This window comes from Colius striatus, chromosome 3, assembly GCF_028858725.1.
Source record: "Colius striatus isolate bColStr4 chromosome 3, bColStr4.1.hap1, whole genome shotgun sequence".
Taxonomy (NCBI): Eukaryota; Metazoa; Chordata; class Aves; order Coliiformes; family Coliidae; genus Colius; species Colius striatus.
The window spans coordinates 75,050,063-75,062,280 of NC_084761.1; the positions used below are offsets into that span (position 1 = coordinate 75,050,063).

Below are 12,218 nucleotides of genomic sequence, written 5' to 3' on the forward strand. Positions count from 1 at the left end.
AAGTTGAGTTTCAGACCAACGCATACCAAGAATAGGAATCTTGCGAGAAGTCTGACGGTTATAGATAAGCAAGTTTCCCTTTGTTGTCCCAACAGCAAGTAAAGTTCCAACTCGAGACCATAGCAAGAAAGACATTGCATCCCTAAAATAAGAAAAAAATTATTTTGTATAGTAGAGACTCCTTTAATGTGCTTACACACAAAAATATTTTGCATGAAATCACACAGACCAAGTGGCATTTTTAAACTAAGCAAAAGTTCTCTACAAGTTTCAGAATTATTTACGTGTGCATGAAATGGTGAAAATAATAATTCAGACACAGCAAGGCCTATTATGGTGTATATTAAAGAGTACACAGATAAATACTATACATCATGTTATTAAAAAAGTACCTCTTAAGCAAAACAAATTTAATCAGAGTCTTCTAATTAATGCAGTTATTTCCACCAATGCCTCTCCCATCTTTTCAAATTTTACTGTAAGCATGCCATAGCAATTTGAAACAAATTTCAGATATCAAGTGACACATTAAATGACCTTCAATATATATTTGGTTTGCATGTGAGGAGTTTTGTTTGTGCTTTTCTAATTTCGAAAAGAGAAGGATACCAGAAGAGCCTGATTATTACACTGTTTGTGTGTCTCCGTGCTTATTTTGCTTAAGCACTGTGACAAAAGAAAGATTAGGCACTTCAACTGATGTATACTGTTCTAGAGAAATTGCCTTCAGTAAGCAATTTACCTCAGATATTAGAGAGAAAGAGAATGAAGGAACTGCAACAACTGCACACTCATTCTGTTAAGTACCTTTTATGCTGCTTTTTGCCTGCATACTAGCAAGTTACTCTTCCCCCAAAATATTTGCACGAAAAAGAGGCACAATATGGCCTATTCCTGCACACAATATAAAGTGTACAGACATTGTAATAAATTGCTTTGACTATATAAATAGCTATAGTTTAAAACCGACCTATCAAAAAAAGCCAAACTTCTAGTTGTGAGAACTTCACCAAAAAATTACTTTTAATGCCAAAGTTGATGTATCTCAGCAGAAAGGAAGATTATAAACGTAATCATTGTAACATCTGCACTGAGGAGGCATATTGTTGATATGCAACAACTAAGAAATAATGACTGAGAAATGACCGAGTAATCCACAAATACCTAAACGAGATACCTATATAATCCTTCACAGAATTAATTAGATAGGAGACAGAAGTAATCACTTTAAATTTCTCATTTCTATGTACAAGCAGCATTTGCTTGTTTTGAAACTGTTAATTTGCCTACTTAAAAATCAAACCAGCACACCACATCACCCCTCCAAAAAACATACACAAAGGAAATTTGGAAATTAAGGGTTAAACCAGGTTTGTTTGTCTCAAGTAAGTAAAATGGCAGCAGTATCCTAAATTCGTTGTTTCTCTACTCAGGTGAGTGCCCTAACAAACAGGACAGATCTGTTTCAACTCTCTTTCCTGCAGAGAGAATGTTTATGTGCAATAGTGCAATAGTTTAGTGGAAAAGATTCAAAGAAGCTAGAAGTTTAATTGTTACCCCAAGCTTATCTGTTAACCCAACTGCAGGCTTCCGCAGTTTTAAATCTGCAGCCAAATTCAGAAAGGCGGGGATTTGAACCTTAGAGTAGGATCACCTTGGACATCTCCTCCCATCCTATACCAGTCTGCTTTGTGAATAGGTTATGAGGGGACTAAAATGCTAAACCGAAAAAAAAAATCCTAGCACCACTAAAATCCCTTTCCTTACTTTTAAGCTTCCTGTTACTTGCGTGAATTACTTTAGAGAAAGCACAGCCAGTATGAATACACATAAAATTCATCCATCCTTGTTGCTACCACAAAGTGGAACCATTGAAGAGAAGCTCTCTGGGGACTCTGACACTGCTGGCAATTAAAAAAGGAACAAATCCCCTACCAATCCCAAAACGCCCACCCGTAACAAATACTTCCAACCCAGCAAAAAGAACTTAACAACAAACTGTACTATGTAACTATAACAGTATACGTGCTAAGAGGACTTGAATAAAATAGGAACTTGGCAATATATCTTCCACATCCAGAAGCTGCAGTGGTCCAAGTCTTCAAATACACACTTCATTTTTTTTGTTTACCTCATGCCACTGTCTACTTGACTTATTTTGTTTGTATGTGCATCCCACAGAAATATGGCACTGGATTTGTCTGTGATTATTGCTAAGGTATCTCCATCCTTGTCCCAGTCCATAGACACACAGTTACTGAAAAAGAAAAAAAAAAAAGAAAAAAAAGGGAGACTTTCACTAAGAATAATAAAACATCTTTGTAAGTGTGCAGAAACAGGCAGAATTACTCAGTTGAAGTTCCCGTCCTTTCTTTTCCATCCTAAGCAAATCCATGACAGATTGCAGATTTATCTGTAAAGTGTAATTCTGTAGCAACCACACCCTTACACAAATCTCATAGAAATGAGAGAGGCTGAAAGGAAGGTCATATAAAACATATTGCTACCTATATTCTAGTACTTGAATACTGACACCAGGATTTTTCAAACCAAAAGCTATTTAGTCTGGAGAAGAGGAGACTGAAGGGAGATCTATTAACATTTACAAATATCTAAAAGGTGGGTGTCAGGAATTTGGGACATCTCTTTTTTTCTATAATAGCTAGCAACAGGACAAGGGGTAATGGGATGAAGCTGGAACACAAAAAGTTCCACTTTAAGAAAAATCTATTTCACTGTGAGGGTGCCGGAGCAGTGGCACAGGCTGCCCAGAGGGGTTGTGGAGTCTCCTTCCTTGGAGGTCTTCAAGAGCCGCCTGGACACGTTCCTATGCGACCTGATCTAGGTGACCCTGCTGCTGCAGGGGGGTTGGACTAGATGATCTCTAAAGGTCCCTTCCAACCCTACCGTTCTATGATTCTATGAAAAGGATATCTTTCCTCAGTAAGGCTATGACAATAAATTACAAGCAATCTGAGAGTGGCAATAACGCCAGACACAATCAGAATGACACACATACATTGTACACAACCTCATTATGGCCTTTCTCAATATGATGGATCTTTTTCTACCAATTCAATGAAGTAGATTAAATTTACTAAGAGTGCTTTGGTTAGACGTATTCTTTTGACTGTCCTCAACAGCTTACTGTGAGTCCAGCTTTTACAGTCTCAGGTTCCATACATGCTCATCAGTTTGTCTTCTTTTCCCAGTATGTTCACTTCCTATAAAGTTCTCACATTGTGTTAAGCACCTCACCAGAAAAGAGGCATTTTTAAAGAAAATAACAATGAAAATAATTAGTCCTTACCCAGGTAAGCAGATTTCATTTTTCTTCTGACCATGACGATCAAAAATTTTCACAGCACGATCACCGCTAAAAAATATTAACGTATAGAATAATTCCCTTTCTTCATCAGTGTCTTCTATGGCTAAATACAATAAGTACTTGTAATCTTACCCTGTTACAGCAAGGAAATTTCCCAAAGTTTTCTGCCAAGCAAACTGCACAGGGGAACCCAACCAAGCTTTTTCTAGTAGACTGAATACTTGCTAGGAGACAAAAAAAAGGGGGAAATTACATACCTTAAAATTATAAGCATATAACAATAAACAACTTCCAAACATACTATGAACCGTGAATACTGTGGACAAAAACACCCTAAACCCACAACTTTCTGGGTGGTTTGAATACATCAAAGTACCAAAGTTACACAGAAAAATATTTTAGTTTGTGCAGGAAAACGTTTCTCGCACTGGGTGCCTCAATTGAGAACTATTGTGACTTTATCACCATTATTTCTCTTACAAAATTACTGGAATAAAAAAATCTGCACGGAGACTCTCCCCTTCATGCGTAAAGACTAGAATGTCTAGTTTTCTAAATTTCATGCAAGAGTCTAGGACCAGAAAGCAAAGTTGGTATGTAAACCACAGAAAGCTCAACATCTATACTTTTAAAAATATATATTTTTTTTGTTCCCTCTGAATTTTTGGGTTTTAAAAGAAGACCTCAAAGCTACTCAACCATAAAAAGATTCCTAAGAAATTCTCTCATGTTCCTTTTCCTTGCACGCTACCTGCACAGATTTTTCCATAACTTGTAAGACAAAGCCCACAATTTTGTTTCGCTGTTTGCTCTCATGACTTTTTCCCTTACCCATCATTAGATAAACACCAACATCTGGTGTCCCCGTATGTCTGGCAGGCTTGGTCTGGTCTTTGCCAAAGGTGCCATCCCTTCTTTTGGGCGATTGGGGGATTCTTCAAACTGAATTTGCACTTTACTAGCAAAAAGTGTAACATCATGAGCACCACAGTCCCTAAGCACAAAGAACATCTGACAATTGTTTGATTTTGAGAAATAATTTAATAATATCCGTAACAAAGCAGAGACAAAGAAAACAACTCTGGGAGCGCAGGCAAGCTCCAGCTGTACAGTAACGCACCAACTAAAACCCCCTAAGAGGACTGAAGATGAAACTTTCAGCCACGTCGTGTAGCCGTTGCCCGAAGAGAGTTTCCCGCAGCCCGCTCCGCTGCTGGGGCCAGCACGGTAACGGGAGATTAAACGGCCGGCGCTAACAGCTTCAGGCGCCGCGGCGGCCCCGGCAACTGTGGTGGTAACAACCAGCCCAGCCGGAGCCCGAACCTCCCGCGGCCCACTCCCGGGAGCCCGGGGCCCGGCGGGTACTGGGACTGGCCCTGGTACCCCTCCAGAAAGCCCCAGCCGCGGCATCAACTGCCTGCTGGCTGAAGGCCGGCACGGGCAGGGGGTTCCCGCTGCGGCCCCTTCCCTCCCCGGGCCACGAGCACCACTCAACCCTGGAGGGCCCCGCTGGATGCCCCTGCCCCGCATGCCGGCCGGCGGGGGCCCTGGGCCGCGGCTGCTCGGCGGGCAGCGCCTCCGCCGCGTCCGTGCGTACGGCAGCCGAGTAGACTCACCTTCATCGCGCCCCCCACTCCCTGCGCAGCGCCGGCCGCGCATGCGCCGCCCGCCCCGTCCCGCCCCGCTCCTCAGCCAGCCCGGCCCCGCCCTCCCACAGCGTCGCTGTCACCCCGGCGACGGAGAAGGCGCAGGAAGGGACGGGCGCTCACCGCCGGCGCGCTCCAGCCGCTGAGGGAGCCGCAGGGGACGGCGCAGAGGCCGGGGGCGGGGGAAGGAGGGAGAAACGACTCTTTCTCAACGCAGGACTCCGCTAAGAGGAGAAGTAGGGATAGCGTTTCTTAAGAGCTGTGAAGTAGCGGATAGAGGTACCGGAGACGGGACTGCAGGCTAGAGAAAAAAGTCGCCGAGGCAGCGACGCCGCAACTCCGTTTAGTTGTATTCACTTGCAAACAGCGCGGGTTTCAGCACAAAGTTTCACTGCTTAGTAATTTCTTTTAAAACAATAAATAATTCACGCAGAGCATTAATACAATTAAAGTTACAAATGTACAAAGAGTTTGTGTATCAGACGCTCCAAACTTTTGAGAAGCAGTCAAATGAAGTCCCCTTTTCCATTACAAACACACATGACCGACTGTTTCGAAAACGAGGAACAAGGCACAGAAAAGCAAATATAAAAACACTTTCTGAGAACATTCAGACCATTCAAATTGATCCTGTGTAACAGGATAAGGGCTCAAAAAAAGCAAATCATAAAGGATCCAAAAAAATTGCTAACTTAAATAAAGTAATTGATATAATCCTGTGAGGCACACAACACTCCTGCTGCTGAACAAGGCAGTTAAGCATCTTGCAGGACCGGGCCCTTTACATATTGAAGTAAGCTTACTGGAAAGATAAACAATTGTTTCATTTCATCTTACAAAATTATACTTTACAAGTTAGTGCAAAGCCTCATGTAAAAATGTAATTAGTTTAGATGTAATGGAATGCTTCAATCCAAAGTGCAAGTACTAAACTTAATTTGGTTAACTTTTAATCACACTTTAGAATTCTTCTAATAACTCACGCTTATAGATTTTTCCTTGAAAATAGCAAAGTAAAAAATAAGAGCCAAAGTAGAGAAAAAGGTATGAAGTTCTGCATCTCACATAAAAAAATGAAAATCCAAGTGGTACACTGGATGTCAAGAAACTCTGGCAGAAACTATTAAACAGCAGATTTCTGTTAGCATAATAAGACAATATTTAAAATAAGGCTTTGGTTAAATAAAAAGTTTGCTAAACTAGGAACGATGATAAAAGTGCAAAAGATTCACCAAATACACACCTTCATTTCCAAGGCAGGCATTATGCCTGCCATTTACAATGGTTTGCATTGGTTTGTCAGACTGCATTGTAATAGCTCAGATGCCTATAATAAACATGTTTGGCTATACATAAATTAAATATACTGTGTCCAATCATATAGCTTGTTTCACCCAGAGATAGACTCAATTATATTGGTGGAAATACATCCATTCATAGCATCATCCCTCTGCATGTTTGGGGGATCCAGGGCCTGGATGTGTAACATTTGACTGTTATAACGAGTGACTAATGAGTTTACTCATTTCTTAGCACTTCCTAAACAGAAGTCCTCTGCTGGCAACTGATTGGTTGCAGCTGATTTTCATACAAATAGAATTCTTGTAATATAAGGTTAACAAAGACAATTTTTTAAAAAGTGCTTAATATTGGTCCATAAGAACAACATGTACATGTTGGCTTGAGAGCACACACGTCGCCGTGGTAGATGTCCTGCACCTTGCGTTTATTGGAGCACTGGTAGTTTGCTTGAGAGAGTAAGAAATCGCCCCAGTACAGAGGAGTGTCACCTTCATAGAGAACGTAATTTACAGTTTTACAGTCACAACACATGCTCCAGCTCTTCCTAAGCACAATGGTGCAACCTGTAAGAAAAAAAAATATATCTGTGAGATAAATGCAGTCAGCTTTAAGTAGATTTGGATTTTTTTCCCTTAAAGCTGACAGTGTTTAGTTAATGCTTGTAGTGATAGTGGTACAGCTGCGGAATGACAATCACCCACACTTCGTTAACGTGATTTAAAAACAAATAGCAAATTAGTCCAAAAATTGAATACAAACCCACAGAAAAAGTGAAGATATACCATAGAGTGAGTCACTTTGAAAGCAACAGCAAACCCCAAGAATATGAAACAATCCTTACCAATAATTGCAATTATTTAGCGTTACAGGGAAAAGAATCCTTTGTTACCATACAAACGGGACACCTGAGCTAGAGACAACTGAGTAATAGATGGCAAAATTATGCATTTTTCTCTCAAACAGAAAATGACAAACGTACCAGGCGCAACCTCTCCTTTTTACTGAAGTATTTGATAAAATCCTGTTAAGAGTTTTTGAAATCAGAATAATTTCCCACTCTGTTCTTTTGTAAAGAAAAGTTACTTCTGGCAAGATCCTTTTCTACTGAGATTCTGGTAGACTTGAAAAGAGGAAGTTAGTGTCTAACGCTCACCCTAGCTTCCCCTTTTAAACTTTGTAGTATTGGAGTATAAATGAATAGCACACTGAGGGCTCCAGAGATTATCTTGATGACAAAAAAAGTGTTCATGCCAGCTCCTCTATTCCTTTCTAACTTGTTCCAAGGAACAACAGACTTATGAGGGGTCTGTGACTCTGGCAAACTTCTGTTGAGAAAATTCCACTACCCTCTTTGGAGTTGTATGTGGATGAACTGGTAGCAGACTGCTGACATAGTAAGGGAGAAGGAAGGTATACAGATGCTTTCAAATCCCTTTAGGAAGGGTTCAGAACTGTTCTATATAATGGAATCACAGGACTCAGCAAGATATAGAGGGTCAAGGCTAAGGATACAAAGGTACATATGCTCACTATATGTGATGGTCAACATCTAGACATCATGAAAGATTAATTTAGATGTAATGGGGACATGCACAGGTTCTCTCCTCTGGTATATATATTTTTTTTCTTTAGCAGGACAAATAATGCCATGGATTATCATTACCAGCACAGCCACTGAAGGCTCCAAGCTCTGACAGGCTTCCTAGATGACTTAAGGTCACAACTAGGGTTTTAAGATCTTGCAGCAGTATGAAGTGGGGGGAAATGTAACACAGGAAACAAAGCTGTCCAAAGAGTTTGAGAGAGGGCAATTCAGTTCTCTTTCTGAATTAGCAATCTGGAACTATCAATGGAATAGTACATTCAGGAGGTCAGAATTCAGCTGCCTAAATACTGATGTCTCATGCTACACTAGATGACCTTGGACATTCATCCTGGCCTGCAATTGGGCTCCAGGAGGACCTTGGTCTCCCATAGATTATGTGCTGTATCTTGCCAGCCTTCTGTGGATGTAGATGCTTTAGGGTATCTCAAATGGCAGTAGAAACCAAAGGACAATCTGCCCAAGATGCCCTTGTGTGTGCTGTTCTCACAGACAGGCACATTGTTGGAGCTAAGTAAAAATAATCAAGCTTTGAACTGACAGTAAGGGTTTGGATTTTTTTAAGCTGGGTTAAGAGAAATGGGAAAAGCTTGAAAATAGCATACACAGTATATAGCATTCACATCAGAAATGAATTATTTATGAAAAGATATACCTGTGTCCATTCATTTGTCTGGGGATCATAAGACTCCACTGTATTAAGGTAAGTTTGACCATCATATCCTCCAACAGCATACAACTTGTCACCAAGAAGACATACTCCCACAGCATCCCTGCTAATGCTCATAGAGGCCACAGCAGTCCACATATCTGTTTTTGGATCATACCTAAAAGATATTGTTATGCTCTAAAACTGTTGCCAAAATTTGTACTGGAACTGACATTCTCAAGTGGTTGAAAACAGGTATTATTAGGGCAGAACAGATTAGGGTATTAACTTTTCCCCCTAAACATTTCTTTAATCACCTGGTAACACAGTCAGTACTACCTATGTGTCTATTTTGTGCTGCTTCGCACATAATAACACACACACATATACAATTGGTCTTACCACATTTCTTATTTCATGTCTAAATATACAACTCCAGAAACAGTTCTGCTGCTATGGTGTTGTAGAGCAAGTGCTTGCTCGAAGTGATAACTACTCTGTATCAAAGCACAGCCTGTGAAAGCTGAGTGTGGTACTGAAGAGAGTTACTCAACATTTAGATTATCATTTTCTAAGAAATCCTTCAAAAAACAGTTTGAGAATTCTGGGGGAAATGCAAAACTCTTAAAACAATGTACAGCACTTCTTTAATCATAGCTCTATATTATCAAAAGCATCAGCACGGTAGTAGATGGTTTAATGAATTACATGCCAGTTTCCCAGTGTCACCAGAGGATACAAGAAAGAATAGGATATTTTAGGATCCAGAAACCCTGACTGTTAACTCTGTTAAAAGTTCTAATATGAACTGATACAGACTTCTTGTGTGAAAAGTATGCTCCATTTTTAAAAGCATTCGATTCACAGTTGTTCTCAGTGATCGATTAGAATTCATTCAATGAGATTGTTAGAAAAAACTAGTTTCTACATGAAGTGCATAAGGGAAAATTTGCTTTACATAATCTGTCTTGGCAATGTTTTGAATCATATTATGACTACACAGTATGTTTTTATATGTCTCCTCTGCTCATTCTAAAAATAACGTGTCTATTTTATTGTTTTTTAACTTACAGCTCTTTCCATAAATCACTCTGCAGACTAGCTCTATTAGAATTACTAACAGGCTATACCTTCATCAGGATATTACCTTTCTACACAGTCTGACAGCCTGGATGTTAAGTTTGATGCTGGGGCATCGTGACCACCTATTGCATACAAGAACCCATTCCAGGTGGTTACACCTACACCACCTCTTCTTTTTGACATCTGAGCGCAGAGGGTCCATTTGTTTGTATGAGGATCAAAACATTCTACTGACTTAAGACAAGAACTTCCATCTCGACCACCAACTGCATAAAGCCTATAAAGTACAAAAAAAAAAAGTAAACAAATATTGTCTGAAGAAGAAAAAGTTTCCAGTAATGTATGAAAGACTTTCAACTTTGTTAAAAAGAGAAGTTTAGGAGACTTTCAACTTCCAATAGAATGTTCTGATGGAAAAACTCTGATGGGATTTTGCTCCAATCTTTTCCTATTGTCATGATCAATGCACAATAGCAATAACTTACAGAAAAATGGTATCTATAACACAGAATTTATGTTCCAACCTATGCATATAGCTAACATTTTCAAATTTACTTCTGTAACTTGACAAAGGCAAATAGCAGGGTCAGAGGGAAAAATTCAGTAGTGGATCTGTACATGCAACAGCTCTGCTCTGCCCTTGAATGCCCTTTGGCATTCAAGTCTTTAGAGTACTGAGGTTTTAGTTGATGATTGACACTAGATGGCCTGTGTTGCTCAGTTCCAACAAAAATGTTTCTAGCATTTGATATTAACAAAGAACTGAAACTTTTTGGAAAGGCCAGAAGGAAAAGATTGGTTTTAGGAGCATTCCATCATTTTTTTAAAACAACTAATCAATCAGATTTTATAAAGAGCTCACAGAGTTTATAAGCAATCTACACTTAGAAGCAGAAATGTCCAGGACTATTATATAGAGAGGTAGGAACTCAGAAGCCATTCTAAAAAGTAAACAATGCATCAAAAGTAAAGTCCAGTCCTGAAATACCACCAGTTAAATCCTTTCATAGCCTGAAAAAAACCATTAGATAATACATAAGTGGGGAGTGAAAATTTGTGGTCAAGAGAGTGGAAATATTCTGCCGCAACCTCAGTACTACTTAATAAATCAAGTTAGCTTCATCTACTATGGTATTCCTGTAACCACCCTGGCAAAATACAGCCCTCTATGAGGCCGGTGGAAAACTGGAAGGACTACTGGGCTCAAAGGGCTGTCATCAGCAATATGAAGATGGCAGCTGGTTACTAGTGGTGTTCCTCCCAGGCTGATCTGTGGCTGATACTGCTCTATGTTTTCATCTGAAATATGTAACAGAAATCAGCCTTAGTGAGTTTAGTGATAGTATCAAATTAAGGGGAATTGCTGATATGCTGGAGGGTTTAACTATTCAGAGAGACCTAGACAGGCTGGAAAAATACACTGACTGTAGCCTCGTGAAGTTCGGCAACAGCAAATGCAAAATCCTGTACTTGGGATGACATATTCACATGCAATAGTAGAGGATGGGAGCTGACAGGAGAGGAGGCATCTTAGCAAAAATAGACTTGGAAGTCCTGACAGACAAGTAAGCCCTTGAAGTAACCATAGCTGATCCCCTTGATTCAGTACATATAAGACTGCTTCTGGTTACCATGTCCAGCTTCAGGCTCTCAGTACAAAAAAGACCTTGTAAGTTCAGCTGATGGTCACTGAGATGAGGGAGCTAGAACACATGACATATGAGGAGAGATTGAGAGAACTGCCTCTGTGCAGGTTAAGAATTTAGACAGCTAATGAGGCATCTTACTGCTGTCTTCAGCCACCTACTGGAAGGTTAGTATAGAAGACAGATAATTCTCAGTGGATGCAATGAAAGGAGGAAGAACAAAAGACAAGTTCAAACATGGGAAATTTCAACTGGATATTAGAACAAAAATGTTCAGTATAATGGTAGTCAAACAAGGGAACAAGTTACCCAGAGTGGCTGTTGAATCTCTATCCTTGGAGATATTAAAAAGAAAAAATCAGATATTACCTGGGCTACCTCAGTTAACTTTGAAACTAGATCTAACTTTAAAGTTGAACCTGCTTTAAGTTGGTGTTGGATCAGGTGACTCCAGATGTCCCTTCAAATCAAAATTACTCTACGATTCTGTCATTCCAACTGATCGTTGTTTTTGTAATAGCTCAAGTACCACTTGTATTTTAAGATGCTATAGAACAATTACACTTTGTCCAAAGAAAAACAATGAAAATCACTCAGAATCTAGGAATCATAGCCTAGAAATAAACATTGAAGGAGCTGGAGTTACTCGGTCCTGATGACAGAATACTGAGGGTACATAAGTCTTAATAGTAAAGACTGTTGCAAATAGGAAAAAAAGATCCATTTTCCATGTTCACTTTGGATAGTACAAACAATAATAATACACATCAGCAAAAGGTATTTAAGACTTGACATGAGAACTACACAGATGTATTAATAGTTGAGCAGATTTCTTGGAGAAGTTATGAGAGACATCTTAACTGGAGGTTAAGAAAAAGATAATCAGTGTTTTAGATATAATCAATTCATCTTTAGGGGAACAGAATGGATTAGAGAACTCCTTGAAGTCACTTCCTGCCAT

General features: G+C 39.7%; 2 protein-coding genes across 5 annotated transcripts in view; both read right to left on the minus strand.

The window, feature by feature from the left end:
- Positions 1-4,960, minus strand: part of WDR19 (WD repeat domain 19) — a 44,605-nt gene extending 39,645 nt beyond the window's left edge. For both annotated transcript variants that reach the window (XM_061992345.1, XM_061992346.1), the window contains exons 1-5: positions 4,945-4,960; positions 3,461-3,552; positions 3,311-3,376; positions 2,132-2,257; positions 27-142 (exon numbers count right to left, since the gene is read on the minus strand). In XM_061992345.1, the coding sequence (XP_061848329.1) occupies positions 27-142; positions 2,132-2,257; positions 3,311-3,376; positions 3,461-3,552; positions 4,945-4,950 (406 nt within the window). In that variant the 5' untranslated portion in view covers positions 4,951-4,960. The remainder of the gene's footprint in view (positions 1-26; positions 143-2,131; positions 2,258-3,310; positions 3,377-3,460; positions 3,553-4,944) is intronic.
- A 352-nt stretch (positions 4,961-5,312) lies between these two features.
- Positions 5,313-12,218, minus strand: part of KLHL5 (kelch like family member 5) — a 54,723-nt gene continuing 47,817 nt past the window's right edge. For all 3 annotated transcript variants that reach the window (XM_061993498.1, XM_061993497.1, XM_061993499.1), the window contains 3 exons: positions 9,676-9,888; positions 8,535-8,706; positions 5,313-6,839 (listed from right to left, as the gene is read on the minus strand). In XM_061993498.1, the coding sequence (XP_061849482.1) occupies positions 6,783-6,839; positions 8,535-8,706; positions 9,676-9,888 (442 nt within the window). In that variant the 3' untranslated portion in view covers positions 5,313-6,782. The remainder of the gene's footprint in view (positions 6,840-8,534; positions 8,707-9,675; positions 9,889-12,218) is intronic.